At 40.1% G+C, this 27,969-nt stretch overlaps 1 protein-coding gene across 2 annotated transcripts in view; it reads left to right on the top strand.

The window, feature by feature from the left end:
• The first annotated feature begins 741 nt into the window (after nt 1-741).
• Nucleotides 742-27,969, top strand: part of FANCL (FA complementation group L) — a 63,655-nt gene continuing 36,427 nt past the window's right edge. Inside the window, exons 1-6 of one of the 2 annotated variants that reach the window (XM_075203852.1) lie at nt 742-1,035; nt 6,466-6,524; nt 8,973-9,033; nt 17,196-17,252; nt 24,834-24,931; nt 27,693-27,789. In XM_075203852.1, coding sequence (XP_075059953.1) covers nt 946-1,035; nt 6,466-6,524; nt 8,973-9,033; nt 17,196-17,252; nt 24,834-24,931; nt 27,693-27,789 — 462 coding nt within the window. In that variant the 5' untranslated portion in view covers nt 742-945. The remainder of the gene's footprint in view (nt 1,036-6,465; nt 6,525-8,972; nt 9,034-17,195; nt 17,253-24,833; nt 24,932-27,692; nt 27,790-27,969) is intronic. The other variant, XM_075203851.1, reaches the window with a different exon arrangement.

Genomic DNA, 27,969 nt, shown 5'->3' with positions numbered 1-27,969 from the left:
AGATAGACAAGTAATGCAGAAATAGGCTGTGGCAGATGTAGCTTATTGCTGGAAGTAAAAGCAAGGCCAATGTTTGTCCAACAGTGTTGTCTAATCTAACTGTGCATTTGCGTCCACTTTGTGAGAAAATCCCACTTCGTGAAGAAATCACATAAGTCTACCCCCACATACGTCTCCCCATAGTCATTTTTGCTTCTACATTTTATTCTACCCTACATAAAATCTTAAAAAAACATGGCTATAAGTTAATCATATTGCTATTAATATATTTCTATTACTATTTGTTATATAGCATAGCACATTAAAGTTATTCTAGAAAGGTTTCAGCTATACAGATTACTATGCACCAACCTTCCTGAACACACATATCCCGACAACTCTAACACAAGAACTTTGTTAAATAAGTGTTATAATCATACATAATATATTGTGCCTGGATATTCTACATACAAACTTACACAACCTGGTTCTCCGAATGTTACATAGCTTACCAGGCACTACAGTTTTGCAGCCACAGACTACATATACCAAACAGTCAGAAGTTACGTGCAACAAAAGAAAAGAGGTCTTCTAGATAGCCTCTAGCTATGAGTGTAACTCGTGCGTTTAGTTATAAGCTACACAAACATTAATGTTTAGTAAGGCATGATGGGAATTGTAGTTTATACTCAATGTGAGAATCGCGGGAAGATGTCAGAGACAGACTGTAACCAGTGTGCGTTTATGTGAGCTGACTTGTGGTTGGTTAGTAGTCTGTATGACAGTCGGACTGCCCGCTCTCAGCCTGTGTGTAATGCAATCCCCTCCCTAAAACCAGTCATTATTGCAGTTTAGCAGTCACACCGCACACTGACACCTTGTTACAATTTAGTTGTTTCTCGGTTCCATGAATACGTGGTGATTGCGCCACTCGCCACTAGTTGACAAAGTTGAGTTTTATATGAGATGTCTCATAGGGGTTTGCTCAGTCAATGTCCGCTGCTCTTACCTCAGGATCTGCAGGGAAGAGTATATGATGGATTCATCCGTGCCCAGGTATTGTTTCTAATGTATATATTTTAATGACGGATAAATTACATTGTGTTCCCACATTTGCTTGTGTTTTAAATAACATGCAGATGTGTTGCGATAGCACAGTATTATATCACAATCATCATTTCTAAGTTCAAGTTACTTTCCACTATCAACGTTTCATGGACATATTTTTATAAAGTACATTAAATATGTGCGAAAAGGTAATTTACACTAGTCAATGTGTATTCATTACTACAGTACATAGTGAATGCATAGAGGAATATTTTAAAATGAACTGTTCAACAATGTGTAATTATAACCATTGCATAACCATTTCATTGAAGAGCTGCACTTTCACTTTTTAAGCAGAGTGCACAAACTTTGTTAGTCTGAGAATCAGATTGGGGAATTATTCACATTTGAAAGTGCAGGACTGTTCTGATTTGAAGGGGTTGACCCACTTCCTGCCTTTGGATAGCGTTGTCTGGTTGAGATGTCTGCTCCCATTCAGTGCATGCGGAATTAAAGTGGTGTCTTTATGGTGGGAAGCTTGGGGTGACCCAGAACTTCTGTCTCGCTGTGACGATTATGTAATATATCTAATGACTGATTGTTATTTTCTGTTGAATTCATGTATGACAATGTGAATATTTTATGTAACCTTGTAATGTAATCTCAACGTGTGCTTTGCTAGCTGACATGAGTTTGAACCTATGCAAGTCTTTTGAAACTAGACAGACCAAGGATAGATAAGGATCTTGGAGGAGTTTGAAGCTCCAAAGTTGTAAACCATCTAGCCACTTAAGCAGAATGAGCATAGGTGAGAACTCAAGGTCCTGTGAACATTCTTGATCTCAGGACATCCATAGCTCACTTTCATCTCCCACATGTGACAGGGCTTTCGATCTGTCCTTATTGACAGCTAAACTCCAAAGGTGGGGGGGTGAGAGCTATGTGGAAAAAGGTTTAAAATCTTCTGACTTAGACAATAACATGTGCATTTTCATGAGGGGGTCTATCAAGACTAAAATGTCCCATTTTCTCAATTGTGTTCCCTCACACACCAGGTCTTAACTAGTAAGTATTGACTCGATTTTGACTTGATTTTATTTCCTATTTTATTTTCTGAAACGCATTTGTGAATATATTGTATGTCTTGTTATTTTTGTAATTAAGCCTTGGAACCATTTTTCAGATTAATTAAATTTAATTTAGTGTATTCTCCGTGATTCTTTGTGAGCGTACGAAGCCCAGGGAGGCTCATGGTTAGGATTAGGGTTAACCCTAACCTTAACTCCTAACCCTAATACGCATAAGTTTTAAAATAATACTTACATGACATTAATGAGAGGTGGGTCCGTCCATCGCCGCTTTAACACAAGTCGCGGTTTCTGATGACGTCATTTTGTAGAGTCGGCAACAGAGCGAGTCGTTCCATCAAGTCAGCTGCATCCTAGTAAGTAATTTTTTTTCCAGGTCGCTGTAGTATGGAATCGGAGTCCTCATGTCATCTTCTTCAGTGTCTGGGTAGTCAGTACCGTTAATAGGTACTACACCCGACAGGAGTGGTTTGATGTTCATCACCATTGGAATCTGGAGCAGTGGAAACGTACTCTGTGGATTTACAAATCACGCTTCACCATCTGGCAGTCTGGAAGATGAATTGGTTTGGCGGTTGCCAAGAGAACTCTTCCTACTCGAATGCATACTCCTTACTGTAAAGTTTCTTGGAGGTGGATAATAATCTAGGGCTGTATTTCATGGTTTGGTCTGAGCCCTTATTTCCAGTGAAGGGAAATCTTACTGCTGCAGTGTGTAATGACATTCTGTCAGTAACCCATCCCTCTCTCCTCTCCTCAGATCGGCTGCCTGCTTTGTTTATGTTTCTGGGCGGCCGGTCATCTCCAATGCCCATGCTAGCAATAGGTTGCGGTTCTAAACCCAGCAGTGGCTGCCAATGTCACCACTGGCAGTAATTATCCTATCTACTCCCCCCTATTTAAGGAAGCCTTTGGTACCATTAGGTTGCCAGAGTATTAGGTCTTCCAGTTCTCCATTGTTTGTCTCTCTATGTACCGACTCTGTACTTGTTTTGGCTCCTGAACCGTGACTTGCCTCTGACTTTTTTGAATTCTCGCTGGCTCTGCATCTCCTCGTGATATTTGGCCTCTGGATTGTTGACCTTCCCTGTGGATTCTGATTCTGTATCTCGCAGTCCGCTCGGGTTTGACCCAGACCGTCTGACCACTCTTTCATCACTACTTTAACCACTACTTTGCACAGATCGCTGTTCTAGAGAACCGCGACCTGTGTGTCCCTTGCGGCAAAATCCAATCCTCGTTGCAGGGGTCCTTGGCGAAGACCAGCAGTGCCAATTCAAGTCAGTACTTCTATACTGAGCTGAAGCAAAAGCCTGTGTCTGATCACCGACAAGACACAAGAACTATCTACAGGGAGCTGCCACAACGCTGCACAGATTTTAATACCTTGCATATCTGAAGTCCGCATAATGTGAGTATGTACTTGGCCGTATGATACAAAGCTCTAACAGTATTTCACTATGGATACCCTCCTCTCCCTTTTCTACCTATGCATTGAGATGAGGCTATGGCTGTTTTATGGCTTCTAAACACTGAAGAGCCATAAGACATTTTTACAAAGAACAGCGGCGACCACCCTTATATATTAACTGCAAGAATCAGCTGTGTAAGTGCTTCCATTAAGCAACCTTATATGTATAACCAGTGTTTCACTATGTATTTTTTTTTTCTCTCTTCTTTTATGATACATGTAACAAGGAAAAGAAAGAAACTTTCAGAAAAGCATTTATTATCAGAGACCTGAGTCATTAAGGCACGCATACTGAGCGCATCGTGCAGTTCTTCTCAACGGCATGTAATTCGGCTCTGCAGACTCTCGTAGTCAGCAAGAAATGGATCTCAAGTTTCGTGTAGTGTTGGCTATGGGTGTAGGTGCACTCTGCTGCACTAGACCAGACACTGCAGGGTGCGTACAATATGTATGTGGAAGATAAAATCTCAAAAGAAGGCACAGAAAGAAAAAAAATAATCAATGTTGCCTGTCAATAATATAATTATAATTAGAAATGGAAATTGTATAAAAAAAAAAAAAAATTTTTTTATAATTGTTTTTCCGTTGAAAAATATTAGGGTTAGGCTGTTCTTAATGTCTACTGTACATAAAATACATTTTTACAGGTACAGTTGTGCATCAAGTATGGGCAAACGCCCCTTCCCAGAAATTTTAGACTGTCGTAACTGTCATTTGCTTTGGCATACGTAGCAGATTTGATTTAGTTGACGGCTGAGTGTCCTCGTTCTGGGCGTGCGCAGAAGGGAATTGCATACGATGCGAACAAAAAACAGATACGTTCCTTAATGACTCGGGCCCTCTGTATGAACTTAAGAGCTATTCCTGGGACTTCATATATCCACCATAGGGAGAACTAAGGAATGCATTTTATGTGGATTCAAATAATTTGTTTACATTTTCAATATTAGCCTCACATTATTTACACACACTGTGTGTGTGTGTGTGTGTGTGTGTGTGTGTGTATCTATCTATATATATATATATATATATTATACTGAACAAGCCTGTCCAAGCAGTGGTTCAGCTTCAATATCTACATTAGGAATGACTCAAGTATGAGCAAACACATTAGCAAAAACAGAAAGTGCAAGTAAATCCAGTATTTGACAATAATATAGAGCAACTGTTGTGGATAGCAGACATTGGTGATGTGTTTTGTGACTGTATAAAAGCAGAAGGCTAGAAGCCAAGATCTTTTATGCAGATCACATAAATCTAAAGTGACTTCTAAGATCGGTAACAACTAACACTACGTAGAACATTATTCCTTGTGATGCACAACCTATGTAATGATCACTGAAGTGATGACATCAAAACTCCTAATACATATATCACTCACAGGGGATTATATATAATTATAGATAGATGTATGTACTATATACGACTGCAGTGCTCTTTTTACTAAGTCTGTCAGCTATGCTCTTTCATTCCATTTTAGGAGGGAGGTGCTTCTCTAACTAAACAGGCAGAGTTTGAGTGGCAGCTTTGTATACTTGCTGTTCTGAAATGCATTATGTGGATTAGTTGATTCATACAGTAACTCAAATGCCTGCGTAGCCCAACTATTTGGCCTGTACGAAATCCCATTGAGACACTCCTAAAGATGTGAGAGTAACTTCAGCTGTCTGTAATGGAGTGGGGAGGTAATGCCTTACTTTTTCACAGAGCTGCAGTGGGATACAGGGTATCGCTTAACAATTTATTTTTACACTTCTGGATGTTGCCAATGTTTCCCTAACACACGTTTAGAAATAGGGCTGAAAATCTTCTGTAATAATGATAGTACTACTTGAAAAAAAAACGAGAAAAAAAAATCAACAAGTTTATACAATGCAAATTATATTATTTCTCAATGTTTTAAAAAAAAATGTGCTTCTTTGCATCTACAATACACACTTTTTACAGTTTTTTTCCAACAAACTTTGATTGTTAAGTATAAGTGGAGAGCTACCCAAAACATCTACTCCAAACTCTGATTTTTGATGATTCAGATGTTTTTTTTTGAGATTTTTTTCAAATTTGCCTTAGCTACTTAAATGATGCTGCAAAGTCCTACACACAGTGAAGAGACAATGCCTGTTGGAGGTCAGGGCTATTGTATACAAATAAAGAGACTAGCTGTTCAGCAAATCTTACATTAACATAAGCCTTCCCCCTCACTTTGCCAGATAGTTAGATGCATCTTATTTCTGCGAGTAGAGGTGAACTTTTATATGCATTTATATGAAAAATGACAATATTCTTCAGTATATGTAGATCTTCACCTTTTGTATTTTTATGGTTGTTTAGTGAGCGGGAGTGATGCAAAAATATACATAGTGAGTGTTTTTGATGTTCTGTTAAAATTTTTATATATCTACTATATAAATGCCTAGTGGCGTGTGTGGAAAAAAAAAAAACAAGCTGCAGCGCCACCTGCTGGGCAGAGTTATACACTGACCTATATATTTCTTGAAGGAGAAGTGACAGTTGGGAGTGGTTGGTGGTTGCCGGGGTGACAGTGGGGAGTTTTTAACACCTTAAGTAGCTTGATGAAGGATGTGGCGATGAAGATGAAGGATGAGGTGATGGAGAAAAATGATGAGGTGGTGACGTGGACAAAACCACGTTAAAAAAGGGCGCTTGCGTCGGGAAGTAACGCTCTTCCTCCGAGGAGGCCTGGGCTAGGCCCAAATGCATGACAAGAACCTTTTTAACACCTTAAGTAGCTTGATTTGACTAGAATGCATGAGTATCATGCACGGGTTAACTTGTGTGTGTGTGTGTGTGTGTGTGTGTGTGTATATATATATATATATATATTTATAATTATAAATTTTTTCCTCTCTGTTTTTGCAGGACAAGGATTTTCGACTCAGGGTTATTTTGCCGGCAGATTTACAACTTCAGAATGCAAGGTATGCCATTCCATTTTTGGAATGTAATTGTTATAACTATAGTGACTTACAACGAAAGATATTTATAAAAAGATTGTGTGAAAAGAAAGTGAAGGGGGAGCCTAATGAGCAGTAAATAACATTTACACTTCAAGTAAATTTAATTTAGCTGTGGTTTCTTAAGTTTGGTGTGATACAAGAATTGCTTAGGCTAGGTGCACACTTCAGTGTTTTCAGCCAATTACCCAATAAACGACCATTCAGCCCAATGTCTCATTAGTGTGTACACTTAGACGATGAACGGTAGTCATTGCAAAGCACAGCTGGGAATAGCTTGATATTTATTTATTATTGTGGGTTTCCAGGGAAAAATCTGGATATACTGATATACTTTGATTATTATTTTTCCGTTGTCCATGTATGCAGGCTAAAGTTAAAAGCTTGTACCCGAAGATAATTATTTCTAGATGATTGTTCTGGTGGAGGATCTAGGCGGGACATGGGCAAATTTGTAATTTATGCATTCTTTCAACATATAACCATTGGTGAAAAGGCTTAGGCCCCAATGGTATTAGTGAGCCATGATCGAAAAAGAAGCAGGTATACAACCACCCTGCCCCCACCATTGCGTAGAATGCAACCAACCTGACATTTCTTCGCAAGCGATATTCTAAGGCATCTAGCTTGTCATTCTGGAGTCCAGAATTTGGAGAGAAGGAGCTTGCAGATGGAGTAGTGGAGAGAACTGAATCTTCTGGTGTATATGTTTGTTTTTCCACCTCATCTATCTAGTGTCTGGACATCTACCATTGTTAGCATGAGATCTCAGTTTTCTCTTAGTGATGATTTGCAATCTGAAATAGCTTCCAGAAGTATATTGTAGGCAGAGATGGATAAGTAGAAATATTCCAGTCCTCCATCAGATTGTTGCTGAGCGGGTTCAGTTTCTTTTGCTTTCAATATGACTTCTGCATCAGGCACCATGCAGTTGTAGAAAAATCTTTCTGGCATTTAAATCTATGGAGGGCCCCATAGTACATGTTAGGTTCTGCCCAATGTTAACCAGGCTCCTGAAGCATTAATGTATAAATGTGGCACGATAATAGTTCAGGATTATTTGATGTTGCCAGAGCTTTAAAATGTCACATAACGGAAATCTAAGTTTAACTTCAAGTACTGTCCTAGAAACACACACTATAGCAGCAAGCAGTTGCTTCCATTAACAAAGGGACCATTTTTGCCTACTTAGTTAAATACATACGCCCAGAAAAGTTAAACGTATCATTTAAGTCTCTTTCACTGGCAGATATAGATTCGAAGTCTGTCTGGTAGCCAATAATAGGTAATTAAAAAAAAATTAAAACTTCAGTAGATGAGACAGATGTCTTTTTCTTTTTTCCTTTAAAATAAACTTATTCCAAATACAAGAATATAATCAAATAATTGCAGTACTGTACAATATATTTATATTCCTTACTTAGAAATTATTTGAATAAACAAATAATTTCCTTAATAGCACGTTCATTTGGCCGCTATCATTTTACATCAGGGAATCATAGTATAATAACAATGGGGGAAAAGGGGGTCAATCATTTTTACTTTGTAAAATTTAATATGGGGCAATTACAGTAAGAGATAAAAGAACATATATATTTATTAATAGCTATCAATTTGAAAGAATGCCAGAGAAGAAATACATCTGTGCTCGGTATACACCATATTCTGTATGGTACCAGCTGCATAGCAATATAAATACCTATATATGTATATAAAACATAGACAGTTGTTGTCAGCACTTACCCTGAACACTGCATATTGCATATACCGTATATACTCGTGTATAAGCCGAGTTTTTCAGCATACTTTTGTATGCTGAAAAAGGGCACTCGGCTTATACACGGGTGAACTTACCTGGTGTCCGGTCCGTCGGCTGTCAACTTCTGCATATGCGTTGCAACAAGAGGAAGTTCGGCATTTTTTGTTTTTTTTAATTTGCAGTGCAATTACATAATGAACAAACAATACAGCCACCATGTTCATACATTTATATCCCTACCCCTTATATACCCCTTTATTTAGGTTAGGTTGTACCCAATGATTTTAGAATCATTTATGAATGTTCCTTGTCATCTAGCTAAAAATGATTTCATAGATTGAACCTATCATTTTTATTTAGGTTTTTAAATTAGCGCTCTTTTCCACCCTAGGCTTATACTCGCGTCAATAAGTTTTCCCAGTTTTATGTAGTAAAATTAGGTGCCTCGGCTTATATTCGGGTCGACTTATACTTGAGTATATACGGTATGTGTTTATCTAGCAAAGTGAAAACGTGAGTTATTAGTTTATATTTTGAACAAAACAATTTGAAAGAATGTTTATCATGTAAAATATTATCAAGAAATTCCATCTCTTTTAAGATTGGCAATTTAATTGTGGAATTAATTTGGAATATCCCTTATCTGTTCGTAGGTTAGAGTGCAGTTGGCAATTAAAGAAAGTCCTGCAAGGATATCAGCACGTCATAAAGCAGGTAGAAAATTGTGTTTGTATGTATTTTTATTTTTATATGCAGAATCCAGATTTTGTCATCCAAAGTGTGAGGAAAAATTTAGTTAAAAAAAAGAAAGAGAGAAATGTTTTATTTGTTGATCTAGACATCTAAAGTTTTATGTGCCAGACCGGTGGTTCTCAAACCATGAAGTCCTAAGTTTTGGTAAGACCTATTTGCCTTGTTTTGATAAGCTTACATTGGCTGAAAGAAAAACATAGTGGATGAGGCACAGAAATCTTACTTGAGAAAGGCATAACAGGCGCACTGGTGTTAAAAAAACAAAAACAAACAAAAAAAACAGGAAATAAGATATATGTATTTGTGTATATGTTAATACCCATGTTATGTGTGTGGGTGTGATGCATTAAAGGTGTTGTCTACTCCCAAAGTAGTATGTTTGGTGCTGTCCCTGTCCTGGGACCCCCACAGTTACTTAACAACAGCCATCCTATAGCGACAAAGAGGAGCTGCAATGTTTTCATGCTGGAAACCGGGTTTGTGTATTAGTCATACATAGTAAGAAAGGTTTATTGGATGTGGCGTTTAATTGGACTAGAGCCACATCCCTTCAGCCAGGGGCCGCATTCAATTTTCACCTCCAGTCATAACTGCTTGAGTTCCCAGGATAGGGAAAAATTGCCAACACTGAAAGAGTTGATGCTCCTCCATGTGTCCATTGATGACCAGTGATGGCTGTTATCAGGTGAGTGAAGACAAACTCATTAAACTGTTTAGACATAATACAATCTCTTTACTACAGTATGTTCAGGTCTGTGCACCTGTCATATAAACAACTGGCAGAGTGGAAAATATACCTGTTTTAATGCATGGTTCAATTTTATTTCTGCAAATAAAATCTGGCATTATGTTCGACATGCTGCATGTACCATCAGTTTAAAGTAGGGATGAGCGCACTCGGATTTATGAAATCCGAGCCCACCCGAACGTTGCGGATCCGAGTCGGATCCGAGACAGATCCGGGTATTGGCGCCAAATTCAAATCTGAAACTGAGGCTCTGACTCATAATCCCGTTGTCGGATCTCGCGATACTCGGATCCTATAAATTCCCCGCTAGTCGCCGCCATCTTCACTCGGGCATTGATCAGGGTAGAGGGAGGGTGTGTTAGGTGGTCCTCTGTCCTGGTAGATCTCGTGCTGTGCTGTTTAGTTCTGTGCTGTGCTGTGCTGTGCTGTGCTGTGTTCTGCAGTATCAGTCCAGTGGTGCTGTGTGCTGTGCTCTGTCCTGCAGTATAAGCCCATTGGTACTGCAATATTACCAAGTTCACACATTCAGCAGTAAAAGTCCAGTGGTACTGCAATATTACAAAGTTAAAAAATTAAAAAAAAAATATATATAATTATAACCAAATTTGCAAAACCAATCCAGCAGTATAAGTCCATTGGTACTGCAATATTACAAAGTTCACACATTCTGCAGTATCAGTCCAGTGGTGCTGTGTCCTGTGCTCTGTCCTGCTGAGTTCCGTAGTGCTGCTGGGTCCTGTGCCGTGTCCTGTTCAGTCCAGTGGTGCTGTGTCCTGTGCTCTGTGCTTCTAAGGGCATAGTTATTTCCCCATTATTCCCAAGTTTTTAAAAAATAAAAAAAAAGTAAAAAAAAATAAAAAATTTAAAAAAAAAAAAAATATATAATAATTATAACCAAATTTGCAAAACCAATCCAGCAGTATAAGTCCATTGGTACTGCAATATTACAAAGTTCACACATTCTGCAGTATCAGTCCAGTGGTGCTGTGTCCTGTGCTCTGTCCTGCTGAGTTCCGTAGTGCTGCTGGGTCCTGTGCCGTGTCCTGTTCAGTCCAGTGGTGCTGTGTCCTGTGCTCTGTGCTTCTAAGGGCATAGTTATTTCCCCATTATTCCCAAGTTTTTAAAAAATAAAAAAAAAGTAAAAAAAAATAAAAATTTTTAAAAAAAATAAATATATAATAATTATAACCAAATTTGCAAAACCAATACAGCAGTATAAGTCCATTGGTACTGCAATATTACCAAGTTCACACATTCTGCAGTATCTTGTGCTACATATAATGGAGACCAAAAATTTGGAGGATAAAGTAGGGAAAGATCAAGACCCACTTCCTCCTAATGCTGAAGCTGCTGCCACTAGTCATGACATAGACGATGAAATGCCATCAACGTCGTCTTCCAAGCCCGATGCCCAATCTCGTAGTACCGGGCATGTAAAATCCAAAAAGCCCAAGTTAAGAAAAAGTAGCAAAAAGAGAAACTTAAAATCATCTGAGGAGAAACGTAAAGTTGCCAATATGCCATTTACGACACGGAGTGGCAAGGAACGGCTTAGGCCCTGGCCCGTGTTCATGACTAGTGGTTCAGCTTCACCCACGGGTCTTAGCCCTCCTCCTCCTCCCCCCCCCCTACAAAAAATTGAAGAGAGTTATGCTGTCAGCAACAAAACAGCAAACAACTCTGCCTTCTAAAGAGAAATTATCACAAATCCACAAGGCGAGTCCAAGGATGTTGGTGGTTGTCAAGCCTGACCTTCCCATCACTGTACGGGAAGAGGTGGCTATTGATGATGTAGCTGGCGCTGTGGAGGAACTTGATGATGAGGATGGTGATGTGGTTATTGTAAATGAGGCACCAGGGGGGGAAACAGCTGATGTCCATGGGATGAAAAAGCCCATCGTCATGCCTGGTCAGAAGACCAAAAAATGCACCTCTTCGGTCTGGAATTATTTTTATCCAAATCCAGACAACCAATGTATGGCCATATGTGGCTTATGTAAAGCTCAAATAAGCAGGGGTAAGGATCTTGCCCACCTAGGAACATCCTCCCTTATACGTCACCTGAATAACCTTCATAGTTCAGTGGTTAGTTCAGGAACTGGGGCTAGGACCCTCATCGGTACAGGGACACCTAAATCCCGTGGTCCAGTTGGATACACACCAGCAACACCCTCCTCGTCAACTTCCTCCACAATCTCCATCAGATTCAGTCCTGCAGCCCAAGTCAGCAGCCAGACTGAGTCCTCCTCAATACGGGATTCATCCGAGGAATCCTGCAGCGGTACGCCTACTACTGCCACTGCTGCTGTTGCTGCTGTTAGTCGGTCATCTTCCCAGAGGGGAAGTCGTAAGACCACTAAGTCTTTCACAAAACAATTGACCGTCCAACAGTCGTTTGCCATGACCACAAAATACGATAGTAGTCACCCTATTGCAAAGCGTATAACTGCGGCTGTAACTGCAATGTTGGTGTTAGACGTGCGCCCAGTGTCCGCCATCAGTGGAGTGGGATTTAGAGGGTTGATGGAGGTATTGTGTACCAAATCCCGTCGAGATTCCACTTCACTAGGCAGGCGATACCAAAAATGTACAGAGAAGTACGATCAAGTGTCCTCAGTGCTCTAAAAAATGCGGTTGTACACCCACTGTCCACTTAACCACGGACATGTGGACAAGTGGTTCTGGGCAAACGAAGGACTATATGACTGTGACAGCCCACTGGGTAGATGCATCCCCTTCCGCAGCAACAGCAACAGCTGCATCAGTAGCAGCAACTACAAAATGGCAGCTCGTGCAAAGGCAGGCAACATTGTGTATTACAGGCTTTAATAAGAGGCACAACGCTGACAACATATTAGAGAAAATGAGGGAAATTATCTCCCAGTGGCTTACCCCACTTAGACTCTCATGGGGATTTGTGGTGTCAGACAATGCCAGTAACATTGTGCGGGCATTAAATATGGGCAATTTCCAGCACGTCCCATGTTTTGCCCACACCATTAATTTGGTGGTGCAGCATTACCTCAAGAGTGACAGGGGTGTGCAGGAGATGCTTGCGGTGGCGCGCAAAATTGCTGGACACTTTCGGCATTCAGCCAGTGCCTACCGCAGACTAGAGGCACATCAAAAAAGCATGAACCTGCCCTGCCATCACCTCAAACAAGAGGTTGTGACGCGCTGGAACTCCACCCTCTATATGCTGCAGAGGATGGAGGAGCAGCAAAAGGCCATTCAGGCCTACACAGCCACCTACGACATAGGCAAAGGAGTGGGGATGCGCCTCAGTCAAGCGCAGTGGAGACTGATTTCCGTGTTGTGCAAGGTTCTGCAGCCATTTGAACTTGCCACACGAGAAGTCAGTTCCGACACTGCCAGCTTGAGTCAGGTCATTCCCCTGATCAGGCTGTTGCAGAAGCAGCTGGAGAAAGTGAGGGAGGAGCTGGTAAGCCATTGCGATTACACCAAGCATGTAGCTCTTGTGGATGTAGCCCTTCGTACGCTTTGCCAGGATCCGAGGGTGGTCACTCTTTTAAAGTCAGAGGAATACATTCTGGCCACCGTGCTCGATCCTCGGTTTAAAGCGTATGTTGTGTCTCTGTTTCCGGCGGACACAAGTCTACAGCGGTGCAAAGACCTGCTGGTCAGGAGATTGTCCTCTGAAGAGGACCGTGACATGCCAACAGCTCCACCCTCATTTTCTTCCACATCTATGGCTGCGAGGAAAAAGCTCAGTTTTCCCAAAAGAGGCACTGGCGGGGATGCTGATAACATCTGGTCCGGACTGAAGGACCTGCCAACCATTGCAGACATGTCTACTCTCGCTGCATTGGATGCTGTCACAATAGAAAAAATTGTGGATGATTACTTTGCTGACACCATCCAAGTAGACATGTCAGACAGTCCATATTGTTACTGGCAGGAAAAAAAGGCAGTTTGGAAGCCCCTGTACAAACTGGCTCTATTTTACCTGAGTTGTCCCCCCTCCAGTGTGTACTCGGAAAGAGTTTTTAGTGCAGCGGGGAACCTGGTCAGTGAGCGGCGAAGGAGGTTGCTTCCTCAGAACGTTGAAAAAATGATGTTTATAAAAATGAATAATCAATTCCTCAATGAAGTACAGCACTGCCCTCCAGATACTACAGAGGGACCTGTGGTTGTGGAGTCCAGCGGGGACGAATTGATAATGTGTGATGAGGAGGAAGTACACACTGTAGGGGGAGAGGAATCAGAGGTTGAGGATGAGGACGACATCTTGCCTCAGTAGAGCCTGTTTAGTCTGTACAGGGAGAGATGAATAGCTTTTTTGGTGTGGGGGCCCAAACAAACCAATCATTTCAGCCAAAGTTGTTTGGTAGGCCCTGTCGCTGAAATGATTGGTTTATTAAAGTGTGCATGTCCTATTTCAACAACATAAGGGTGGGTGTGAGGGCCCAAGGACAATTCCATCTTGGACCTTTTTTTTTTGCATTATATGACCAATCAACAGTCGTTTGCCATGTTCAAAAAGTAAAACCAAATTTAAAAAAATTCAAGAAATTAAACCAAAAGTAAAATGCCGTGTCATAATTTAAAACAAGAGGTATTGACGTGCTCTAAAACTACTGTATTGTTGTTTATATTTTATAAACACTACACTTGAAAGCTTGAGTCTTTCAATAAAAAAGTAACTGTCCATTGCACCAATATTTGCAACAGGGACAATTTTAGGGTTAAGAAAGTCAACTAATAACACTTCGACGCTGTCTGTCTTTATAAACACTACACTTGGAAGTTGGAGGAGGTATTGTGGCCCCGGCACCAAATTTACTACCGGGGCCACTCCACTGTGCAGTCCATATTTAGGTGTATCAGATATTAAACAACGGTGACAGTTGATGCCCAATTTTTTAATTATATTGTGGCCTCGGTACCAAATTGTGTACCGGGGCCACCACACTACGCAGTCCATACCCTTTTTTGGTGGAATTCTGACACGTGGAGGGTTTTTTAATTATATTGTGGCCTCGGTACCAAATTGTGTACCGGGGCCACCACACTACGCAGTCAAGATAGATAGATGCGTATCATAGATAAAGTACATTCAGTGGTGTGGGGCAAATTGAAAAATATTCAAAATGCACTGACATTATCAAAAACAAGAGGTTGTCACACGCTAAAACTCCAACATGTATATGATGGAGAGGATGGAGGAGCAGCCGTATGTGTAGTGTAATGCAGACCTGTTGAAGGTTTTTTATATATTTTATTGTGGTGCCCAGTGCCCACTCCTCTAGGCAGTCCAGGTACATTTATTGGTGCGAATCATAAAAGTTCAGGGTTTTTAATATATATTGTGGTGACCCACTCCTCTACGCAGTCCAGGTACATTTATTGGTGCGATTCATAAAAGTTCAGGGTTTTTAATATATATTGTGGTGACCCACTCCTCTACGCAGTCCAGGTACATTTATTGGTGCGATTCATAAAAGTTCAGGGTTTTTAATATATTGTGGTGACCCACTCCTCTACGCAGTCCAGGTACATTTATTGGTGCGAATCATAAAAGTTCAGGGTTTTTAATATATATTGTGGTGACCCACTCCTCTACGCAGTCCAGGTACATTTATTGGTGCGATTCATAAAAGTTCAGGGTTTTTAAGATATTGTGGTGACCCACTCCTCTACGCAGTCCAGGTACATTTATTGGTGCGAATCATAAAAGTTCAGGGTTTTTAATATATATTGTGGTGACCCACTCCTCTACGCAGTCCAGGTACATTTATTGGTGCGATTCATAAAAGTTCAGGGTTTTTAATATATTGTGGTGACCCACTCCTCTACGCAGTCCAGGTACATTTATTGGTGCGATTCATAAAAGTTCAGGGTTTTTAATATATTGTGGTGACCCACTCCTCTACGCAGTCCAGGTACATTTATTGGTGCGATTCATAAAAGTTCAGGGTTTTTAATATATATTGTGGTGACCCACTCCTCTACGCAGTCCAGGTACATTTATTGGTGCGATTCATAAAAGTTCAGGGTTTTTAATATATTGTGGTGACCCACTCCTCTACGCAGTCCAGGTACATTTATTGGTGCGATTCATAAAAGTTCAGGGTTTTTAATATATTGTGGTGACCCACTCCTCTACGCAGTCCAGGTACATTTATTGGTGCGATTCATAAAAGTTCAGGGTTTTTAAGATATTGTGGTGACCCACTCCTCTACGCAGTCCAGGTACATTTATTGGTGCGATTCATAAAAGTTCAGGGTTTTTAATATATTGTGGTGACCCACTCCTCTACGCAGTCCAGGTACATTTATTGGTGCGATTCATAAAAGTTCAGGGTTTTTAATATATATTGTGGTGACCCACTCCTCTACGCAGTCCAGGTACATTTATTGGTGCGAATCAAACAAGTTGATGGTTTTCTTATTATATATATTGTGGTGACCCACTCCTCTACGCAGTCCAGGTACATGTATTGGTGCGAATCATAAAAGTTCAGGGTTTTTAATATATATTGTGGTGACCCACTCCTCTACGCAGTCCAGGTACATTTATTGGTGCGATTCATAAAAGTTCAGGGTTTTTAATATATTGTGGTGACCCACTCCTCTACGCAGTCCAGGTACATTTATTGGTGCGATTCATAAAAGTTCAGGGTTTTTAATATATTGTGGTGACCCACTCCTCTACGCAGTCCAGGTACATTTATTGGTGCGATTCATAAAAGTTCAGGGTTTTTAATATATATTGTGGTGACCCACTCCTCTACGCAGTCCAGGTACATTTATTGGTGCGAATCATAAAAGTTCAGGGTTTTTAATATATATTGTGGTGACCCACTCCTCTACGCAGTCCAGAAAGATACCTTGTTGCAACGTTTTGGACTAATAACTATATTGTGAGGTGTTCAGAATACACTGTAAATTAGTGGAAATGCTTGTTATTGAATGTTATTGAGGTTAATAATAGCCTAGGAGTGAAAATAAGCCCAAAAACTTGATTTTTAAACTTTTTATGTTTTTTTCAAAAAAAATCCGAATCCAAAACCTTAAATCCGAACCGAGACCTTTCGTCAAGTGTTTTGCGAGACAAATCCGAACCCCAAAAATAACGAAAATCCGGATCCAAAACACAAAACACGAGACCTCAAAAGTCGCCGGTGCACATCCCTAGTTTAAAGACACAGCAATTAGGAAACAAAACATTGGGGTTGTAGTTGTTGCTAAAAAGTGACCCTAAATAGAGATGTTTTATATGAGAGTTTAGGAAGCGGTGAGGACTCTTGTCAGTATTTTGATAATTAATGTACCTGGATTTTTCATAACACTTTAGATAACCTTCACATAAAACCAACACAATAGAATTATGCATATGTTTCTCCTTTAACAGAGGCTGCAGCACAGTTCAAATCTTACAAGCTTTATGTTGGAGCTAAAGACTGTATTGGTAAGTACTAATTTATTAATTGTGTGACATGGTAAACATGCTCTATATGTCTGTCTATACTTTAACCTAATATCTTTCCATGTAAATAAGAGGCTGAACTAATAATAACAACAACCACCTATAATGCTACAATTCTTTACATACTGTAAGCTTTGTATTCTGTAGTCATGATACTTTTACCTTTTATGGTGCATATAGATGACATAGGGAAATAAGAGTATATTCAAGATATTATACACTCACTACTTCTGTACACTGTTCCTGAATAATCTTAATAGTCTTGTTAATAACGAACACCCACTACACACTGTTCCTTGCACTTTTAAAACTATGCAGATAAATAAAGATATAATCGTACACAGTTCACATTTAATATTTTTCTATATAATTGATGCAATATCCCAAACAAAATCTTATCATTCACCATTGTTCCTTTCCAACTCTATTTCCTCTCTATGTACTTTATATTAATATAGTAAAGTAATAGTATAGCAGGCATGGTATACTATATCAAGGTATAGTTTATCAAAAGAAGAGGATACTTATTAGCAGTAACCATAATAGTTTTGATCAGTATTCAATATATACAATATACTACTAATACATTATTGTTGTTGGCAGTAGCATTGATAGTAATTAGTAATGCTTGTATCCAGAAGCTACATTTGTCCAGAGACAAAATCAAGAGAGGTGAGCGATGTGAAAAGTCTGGGCTTATAAATAAATATCTTTCATATAGCTCTTTTCTCCCAAAAGGATTTAAAGAACTTTACATTTTGCAGAAGGCAAGGCAGCCATCTTGGGTGTCCTATGTAAGCATTCACATCAGTCAATGCCCTATGGTATACACTAGGGTCCATTTTTGTTGAAAGCCAATTAAGCTACCTGTATGTGTTTGGATTGTGGGAGGAACCGCACGCATGCATGGGAAACACATACAAACTCCACATAGATAAAGTGCATAATGCCCCTCCTAAAAGTCTCTGCCCATGTGTGGCGGCCTCTGCACATTGGTAGGTGCAATGGATGACTATCTCCATTGCGTACTTGCTGGCCTGAGCAGGGCAAATGTGTCATTAGCAGGACAATTGGGGTTATTGTACAAGGACCTCCTGTAGTTTATTTAGACTCAGCAGCAGATAGGAAATAATGAGAGGTACAGTATTAAATTGGCAATAATGATACGCATGATGATGGCTGCAGCAGAACAGTAACACTGTGCTTAACAAGAATCCAGAATATGCAGACACATCTAGGAGATGTATGGTGTGCAGATATCTGGCAGTTGACATACACTGGTAATGCAGAAGTATTTCTGGCACTGAATCATAATGGCAAACTGTCTCTGCTATAAATGGTGAAAGGTAAGGTGTGTGTGTGTGTGTGTGTGTATGTGTGTGTGTATGTATGTATATATATATATATATATATATATATATATATATATATATATATATATATATATATATATATATCTATATATATATATATATGCAGACAGGCTGATTGTAACACAGTACAGAAAGCACACTCTGTTGAACACTCATAGGGCAGAGTAGTCTGTACTTGAAATCGCCATAATCCGGAAGCCAGAGTCAGGAACCATTACCAACGGAGATACAGAGCCAGGGATCGGGAGCAAGAAGTCACTGTAATGCGGAGCCAGGACTCAACTAGAGCGAAAGTTACAGGATTAGGAAGCTAGCATGTAAACACTGTCACTGGCAAAATGAAGCTGGACAGGTGAGGACCTACCTCAAAGAGACTCCTAGTAGGATTAGAGAGGGGTTTCACCTCCAACATTGACTAATCCGCTGTTCGTCCCCAGAGGAAAACAACCAAGATGAACCAGAACTAATCCGATACCTGTACTGGATCCTCCCAGTAAAAGTAGTGAGTCAGAAAATTGGCACTCACCAAACAACTTGTAAAATATGCATATGGAACATCAAAGCAATACTGTCATGGGGAAAGGAGCGGGGCTTCCCCTATTCCAGAGAGATTATAACTCATCAAGCCAATTCTTGACATGGCACACACTGCAACAAATTAAACTGGGTAGATAAATTAAACTATTTAGTAGATGAGAACTCCCGCAAATTCATCCCCTGGCTCAAAACAGAGAATAAAATCTGCTGATTCCACTCTCACAGTAGGTCTGACACTGAGCACATGGGACAGGATTAAGTCTACGCCTGTTGGATTATTCCTCTCCTCTAACTCATATGGGCTCTATTTCCACCAGGGCAAAATTATGATATGGCATCTGTATGTAAGCAGTTGGCATAACATGTTTTCACCTTGTCATAGGGGATTTTGCTCCACTGTCCTTCACAGAAATTTAGGAGAAAAGATTACCAATGCCCAAGTTCTTCCAGTATCTCCAAATATGACATTTTGACCACATAATCCTCAAAGAAGCCCCATCATGGAAGCTTTGACATATGTACATATACATCTGTACATATACATCCAATCGAATAGGCACAATCTCTCTGCTGTCACAAAATTCTGGCCCCAGAAATGCCAGCCTCGAGGCCCATAAGGTAGCCTGGAAAGCAACATAGGAACATCTCTTGATAAGTAGATAAAGGATCAAGTACAAACAGAATAGCAAAGAGCTACATTAGAGTAGCTATTAAAGAAAATGCGTACAAGAGGACTACTTCAGCATATGAATCTTTCCACCTCGAACCAGTGTCTTAAGACTTAGTGGAAACACCATCCTATCTGACTATCCTGCCCAGAAATGATACCCTACTGGAATGACAGTACTTATTAATTTCCAATGTCACAGGGCTACCTCACAACCTGATCCACCCCCCCCCAAAACCTAGATATTGGGTGCACATACAGATCATATCAACAAGTACATAGATAAACTTATAATACATATACAACGATCAGCCACAAAATTAAAAACACCTGCCTAATGTTGTGTAGGCTCCCCTCATGGCGCTGTAACAGCTGACCTGTCGAGGCATGGACTTCACAAGACCTCTCAAGGTGTCCTGTAGTATCTGGCACCAAGACGGTAGCAGCAGATCCTTTAAGTCCTGTAAGTTACAAGGTGGGGCCTCCATAGCCGGGACTTGTTTTTACAGCACATCCCACAGATACTCAATCGAATTTAGATCTGGGGAATTTAGAGGCCAAGTCAACACCTTGAGCGCTTTGTTATTTTCCTCAACTATTAAGCACGCTGCGATGTACTGTGCGTTCTTATACCTTTCTGTCATAGCCTGTTACGAGCCGCGGCGGCTATGGACACCGCCGCGACTCGCTCCCCGCTGTCATCCGGCGTCCCGGCCGTCGTCTTGACGACCGGGACGTCCCTTCCTCTTTCCCCCCCGACCAATGCTAAGAGACGCTATTGTAGGCAGCGCCGCGTCCCGGCGCGCACGCGCGCTTATTAAACTTTGGCCAGGTGATTAATATAGGACCTGCCCCTCAGTTCCCTTCTATTGCCCAGCGCACAGTTATAAGGCAGGGAGGGGCAATCCTCCCCTGCCGGTTATAGTCCCTGCATCTGCATACTTCCTGCTGTGCTGTGCTGCTAGTATTGCTGAATCTATTGTTTCTCTCCGTTGCCGACCTCTGCCTGGATATCTGACTACGTTTGACTGCCTGTGCCCCTTGACCTATTGCCTGTGACCTCTGACCTCGGTTTGTTTACTGGATATTCTGTCTGCTGCCGGCCCCCGACCCTTGCCTGGACTTCACTCTACTGTTGCTCCTATACTCTATCGCTGGGTTCTCCCCAGTCAGTGCACAACTCACGACCCTCTGTTGTCTGCGGCCAAGTCTGTCCCCACCACTAAGGGCACCAGCGAACACTAGACTTCAGAGCAGACTCCGGGTTTTGTGGTGCTGGCTGTTGGTGTTCCTAACATAGGCAACATTAACTTTTTCAGCAACTTCTGCTACAGTAGCTCTTTTGTGGGATTGGACCAAATGGGCTAGCCTTCGCTCCCCACGAGCATCAATGTGCCTTGGGCACCTATGTCCCTGTCGCCGGTTCACTGGTTGTCCTTCCTTGGACAACTTTCGGTAAGTACTAACCACTACACATCAGGAACACCCCACCAGACCTGCCGCTTTAGAGACACTCTGACCCAGTCAACTAGCCAACACAATTTGGCCCTTGTCAAAGTCACTCAGATCCTTACATTTTCCCATTTTTTTTCCTGCTTTCAACTCATCAAATTCAAGAACTGAGTGTTCATTTGCTTCCTAATATACTCCACCCCTTGACAGGTGCTATTGTAACAAATAATCAGTGTTATTCACTTCACTTGTCAGTGGTTTTAAGGTTGTGGCTGATCGGTGTTTACTCTGCAGCTAAACACCATGTTACATGCAATTGGAAAAATATAGTCCCACCCTCATATCAAGAAGTGAACATTTGCACATAGTTTATATCAAATATGGAATACGTAACCAGTTTGCAAAATGATGCCATAAAGAAATTCCACAAGAAATTCCCTGGTACATTTACCATTCTACACTGATACTGGGCTCTACATAAAAATAAAAAATGCCATACCGTGAACACACCCCTGGCTCATCACCACACCATCGCCTCCTTCCCTCTTCCCCACCCTCACCTTCCCTTTTGCCTAATTGCCTTCCAATCTTCCACCTTACAAGTTGTCTCACCTCTGCCTAACATCTATCCCGCGCCACTAATTCAGTGTTATACAACATACTGTATCAACCTATGCCAATTGCCAGGTAACACACAGGATGCAATAACCACACAAACAGCAATTAGATTGTAATATAGTCTATATTTATTATAGCTACAGTTACTGCATAACATGTAATCAAATATAGCGAGCTGTGTGCCCCGGAGCAGTGAGTTGTTTGTCTTTTAGGTAAGATAGATGCTTAAATACCGTAAGGTTAGGTGACATCATTGGAAGTCGAAACAAGCTTATAACGTTTTATCAGTCTGTAGGAGGAGGTGAAGAGAAAGTGTTTCAGACAAATAAATTGGGAAGTGACGTTTGAGGTGAGGACAGGGTTAATAGGACATAATATGAGCAACAAAATTTTGTACTGACTCTAGCGGCAAGAGGTTCAATACATAGATTATATATTAAATGGGAGGGGGCAGCTTTTGTCAGGTCCTGTTACTAACTCCAAACACAGGATAATTAAAGCAATTTGTAGAAACTGACAATGGTGGATTATGATTCAATGTTTGGATAGCTTGGAGAAAATGACTGAAAAATCAAAAATTTCTCAGGTTTTGATACATAAATGGCTAGGAAAGCCTGTCAAACACCTTCATGGCATCTAAGGCCAAAACTACTGAAAGAATCTTTTGCTTGCCTAGTTGGGAGAAAACAGACTTTCGCGAATAGCTGGATATCTGTGTTTTACATGGGAAATGGGGTGATAATTAGCGTATAAAGTAGGGTCCTTGTGTGATTTTTGAATGACAATTACAGTGGAGTGTGTAGTATCTGAGTGAAATTTCCTTCTGTTCAGAATGTAATTAAAAGTGAAAACTAAGTGTTGTATTGGGATATGTGAAAAACATTTATAATAAGCTATAGGGAAGCCATCAGGGGCCTTTGATTTTTATTTGGCCTTGAGTGCATCCTTTACCTTTTCCTCTTTTTTTATATCTGCATTTAATTTATTGGCTAGGACCTTATTTAGTTCAATTAATTTGCAACTGTTCTGATACTGCTGTATAATAGAGGAGTCCAGAGGTGAGAAAGGGCCCTCTTTGTACAGTTTACAAAGGGTTTGTGATGGAACCACCCTTAGCTGGGATGGTGGTTACCCTTCATGGGATTCAACTGACTCGGACAGACCAGAATATGTACAAAATAAGGCTTTATTATGACCGCACAAGACGTTCACAAGGTATAGGGTAAATGTACAGGTTAGCTCATCTTCAGTTCTAAACAGGTTTTTTACTTCAGCCATCAAAGCTTAATTTGTGGCTAGAACATCAGAGGAATCCGGTGCGACCTCGGGTGCCATCTGAGGAGAAGGTGGAGGAGAGACGGCTGTTGTCAGTGATTCTTGGAATCGCCTATATAGTCATGGCCAAAAGTTTTGAGAATGACACAAATATTATTTTTCACAAAGTCTCCTGCCTCAGTTTTTAGGATGGCAATTTACATATACTCTAGAATGTCATGAAGAGTGATCAGATGAATTGCAATTAATTTGACATGACAATGAACTTTATCCCAAAAACAACATTTCCACTGCATTTTAGTCCTGCCACAAAAGGACCAGCTGACAGCAAGTCAGTGATTCTCTCAAGAACACATGTGAGTTGACGAGGACAAGGCTGGAGATCACTCTGTCATGTTGATTGAGTTAGAATAACAGACTGGAAGCTTTAAAAGGATGGTTGTGCTTGTAATCATTGTTCTTTCTCTGCTAACCATGATTATCTGCAAGGAAACAGGTATAGTAATCATTGTTTGCACAAAATAGTCTTCACAGGGAAGGATATTGCTGCTAGCAAGATTACATCTAAATCGACCATTTAACGGATCATCAAGAACTTCAATGAGAGAGGTTCAATAGTTGTGAAGAAGGCTTAGGGGCCCCAAGAACATCCAGCAAGTGCCAGGACCGTCTCCTAAAGTTGATTTAGCTGCGGGATCGGGCACCACCAGTGCAGAGGTTGCTCAGGAATGGCAACAGGCAGCTGTGAGTGCATCTGCACGCACAGTGAGGTGTCAGACTTTTGGAGGATGGCCTGGTTTCAAGAAGGCCAGCAAAGAAGCCACTTCTGTCCAGGAAAAACATCAGGGTCAGACTCACATTCTGCAAAAGATACAGATAGAGACAGCGATTTTGAAGGTGGGCAGCTCCGTCGGAAGAGGTTTCTTTGTCTAGCACTTACCATTGCTGCAGACTCCTATTCAGGGGGCATGTTCAAGGGTGTGGGGATTCCATTACCTGTGATATTCCTTTGGAACAGGCCATCATGGTACTCTGCCACAAAATATCTTCACCAATAATTCCTTACAGCCCACTTCAGAATGCAGAAAAATCAGTGATCAGCGCACGAGCACATAGTGAGAGGCTTCTAAGAAATTCCCCCTATGTCTGACTTCTGCATCTTCGATCAAAGTTAACAGCTTGAACTGACTACCACAAATATCTTGGTGGTTATTTGCAATTTGTATGCAAACTTTCTACATTTGTCCACATTTAAATTAACCATTTAAACGTGAGCATAGGACCTTCTGCTGAAACTAATCTTTGTCATATCATTTCTTAAATCACTGTGGGGGCTAATGTTTTCTTACCTTTTTAAATCTCAGGATGTACAGGTTTTGGTAATGCTAGTTAAATAATATTGGGCTAAAATTTACAGCCGACCAAACCATGGTACACTTTAAGTTGTGCAAACGCAAACCTTTTTTGCATGCAGGGCACATCTTGAATGTTGCACACACACGTTGTCTAGATCTAGCTTTACACTGCATAGGCTGTGTCCAACACACAACTGCCTTTTACATTTCCTACATGCACGCCCCCTATAGTACAAAATATTGATGTCCTACCTATTTTCTGAACGCACTCATTTTCTTATTTCAGGATGTTGCTCTGAAGAATACAAATTCATTAGAAGCATCACCAGCTCCGCAGCATTATTCTTGCCTTGTGAAGGACATTGAGAATTTGGGTTGGGATAAGTATGTCTGAATATTATTTGCTACTTCCTTCTGCTTCTATAATAAGGTGCTTTAGAGTGTGTTGATAATTTTTTGTTTTCTTCATGTCTCAAATGGTCAGTCTCGTGGGTACAAAAGGCATGAGACTGATATTTTTTTGAATGCCATGGCATTGTATAGTATCGTAGGCACCTAGACATTCGTTAATGCAATCTCTGGAACAAAGAACTGCATATGTGTTTGCAAGTCCTATTTAAGGGGGGTATTTAGCCGTGAGGCACCGTCTGACATCGCCTCGATATCCAGCTGCGCACATTGCCAGCTAATATGGTACAGCAGAGATTTGAGTAAACACATCGCAGGAACTCATGTCGAATTGAAATCCCCCCCCTAAAAGTCACACTTTGTCAGAAAAATATTTGATACACGTCTACCACTTCCTGCCGTGATTCCCTACTTAAGTGATTACTTTGTTTCACTAGTTAAGTTTTAATAACTTGCCTTAATCCACTGCTTGCTAGATGCCATGGGCATAACATGGAAGTAGAGCATTGTGGAACAAACCTTCAGGTAGATGATTTGAATAGAGTAACTGTCTTCCTATCAACAGACTCCTGATTACACAGACAAGTCCATCTGCTGTTTCTGCCAGAACCACAGTGACTCTCCCTAAGAGAATTTGATTTAAACTGGTATAAAGTGTATAAAAATCTATAGCTACAAACTTCCACGCTACGCTTTTTGTTTTGTAAATTCAACTACAAGACAAAAATAAGTTGCTTGTAGCGGTAACACCAAAGAATTTTAAGAGTGATTGTGGTATATTGATAATTTGTGAACATATTTATAATTTGTATTTTTTTTTTATTTTTTTTTTAATGTTTCTTGAAAAGTGCCAATAAGGCACTCACATTTACAATGCAAATACATCTGTCAAAGTTTAATCTCATTTAAATTACCTCATTGGAAACTTAATTACATTGTTGAGACTTGGGCAAACAGTAAAGAAATCTCTTGATACTGGGCATTTAGAACAGCTGCATCAAGGCAAAATATTCGGATACCAGTAGACTTAACAGTGGTTATGCTTTTACACCTGCAACATTTTCATTCCAAGCATAATCAGAATAGCTAAAAAATATGCTTTTTCATATTTTTTTGCTTTTTAAGGACATTACAGAAAAAATAAATGTATTAAATATCATCTTCCCTGGCTTGTAAATGCAGTATTTTAGGAAAAGTGACTTCTGGCAAGTATCTTATATAGAGTTACTCATAAAGTAGTGACAAGTTAATTATAGAGCTAATTCACAAGAACACATTGTTTTATAAGCTGTGGTACTTTGTTATCGTCCACACAAAACAAATATGGGATAATTGTGCATATGCAGTCATAGTTTGTGAGAATGTCTGATGCCTTAATGGTGTCTGATTCTTTAATGAAAAACACCAGTAAATAAAACATTTTGTGAATAAACTGCCTCCTTTTCAACTAGTCAATTTGCAGGTAGTGGGAGGAGTTTGAGAAGTGATGCCTGGAAACCTCGATGTTTGGGAGCCATTGCTGGCTCCAGTAACTGTTGTTTAGCCAGGCATAGGTACACAGGCAGAAACGAAAGGTGGCTTGTGTAGCTTAAAATTATGGCAGATGTCCAAGCGGTTGCATTGACAATAATACACTTAGGCCGTGTATTTTAAAAATTATCCAAGCTCCTGGAGAGGCAACATTTGGCACTAGCTGTAGGGTTATGTAGCTCCTAATCTGAGTCTCCTGGGCGGCAGTCACTGGTGGTTCTATGAGCTGGTGGGTTGGTAACAAAATGTGTGTTATTGTCCAGCAGTTTATCTCAAGACTAGAGGCAGTCCTATCAACTGTTTAAAAAAAAACAAAAAAAAAAACGCATGAAATAACATGTTCCATCTTTTATTGGAGCCTCTGGGTTTCTGGGCATTAGATTAGTGGTTTTGCTAGCTGTAGGAATGGATGCTTATTGATCAAGTGTAATATTTTCCAATTAACACCTTTCACATATATTATATTGACAGATCATACATATTTAAATCTACTGTAGAAATGTTTGTGAATGAGCCATTTGAAAAGGCAGATGACTGCATTACTAGAATTCGTCATCTGTTAAAGTTGCTAATCCTTAACTCTACAGAGGTTCTCCTTCTCTTCACTATTGTATATAAGCTATGCATATATGTTTGATATCCTATATTTACAAACATGGAATCGCATTGTAAACCTCTATGCAGCAAGGCCTCTTATAGTCTAGTAAATATGGTATGTCTTTTTATCCAGTGGAAAGGCACTAAACTGGTTCAAACACTGGAGATTTAATGTGTGTGTATAAGACGATCCTGGTGTGTGTCAAAGATTTCACAAGCCGTAAACTATTTGACTTTTTGGGCTATGTACACACTGGTGTTAAAAGTCTGCTGTACATAAAAATAACTGCCAAATGTACATATATTGTTTTTACGCACATTTAGAATTGTGTTGCACTTGTTTGTTTTTTTGGGCGTTTTTTTTGGTTCTGTTTCAGTCTGTTTGATGTATGTACAAAATGACAACTTCATTTGTTTTGCCTAGAAAGGTTTTAAAAAAACACAGATTAAACAGATTGTGAGTAGTTAATCTTTTGCAACTGAATGATTGTCAGGTGACAACTGTGACTAACATTGGTAATAGCTAATATATAATAAACCATTTTTCATATAACTGCCAAGGTTGTAGGAAAATCCTAATTTTATATCTGCATTTATTTTCTTGCTTTAGGTTATTATTTGTTGATAATGAGTTCAGCACAATCAAGTTAAAAATCGAAGATTCTTCAGGACGTGAGCATGCAATCATTTTAAAATTGGGTGCAAGGGTGAGTGTATTTTTTATTTATTTAATTCATGGAAGGAGAGCAAACCATGCAAGCAAGTTAATGCTGTCTGCATAATTTTGAAAACAGGGGAAAGTCCAGATTTTTTTTTTTTTTTTTTGGATAAATTTGTTGCAATTCAAAAAATGTATCTCATCCAGTACTTATAAACAATACCAATGT

Source organism: Mixophyes fleayi, chromosome 3 (genome assembly GCF_038048845.1).
Source record: "Mixophyes fleayi isolate aMixFle1 chromosome 3, aMixFle1.hap1, whole genome shotgun sequence".
NCBI lineage: Eukaryota > Metazoa > Chordata > Amphibia > Anura > Limnodynastidae > Mixophyes > Mixophyes fleayi.
The sequence above is the reverse complement of the archived record's forward strand: the minus strand, read 5'-3'. Positions and strand labels throughout refer to the sequence as shown.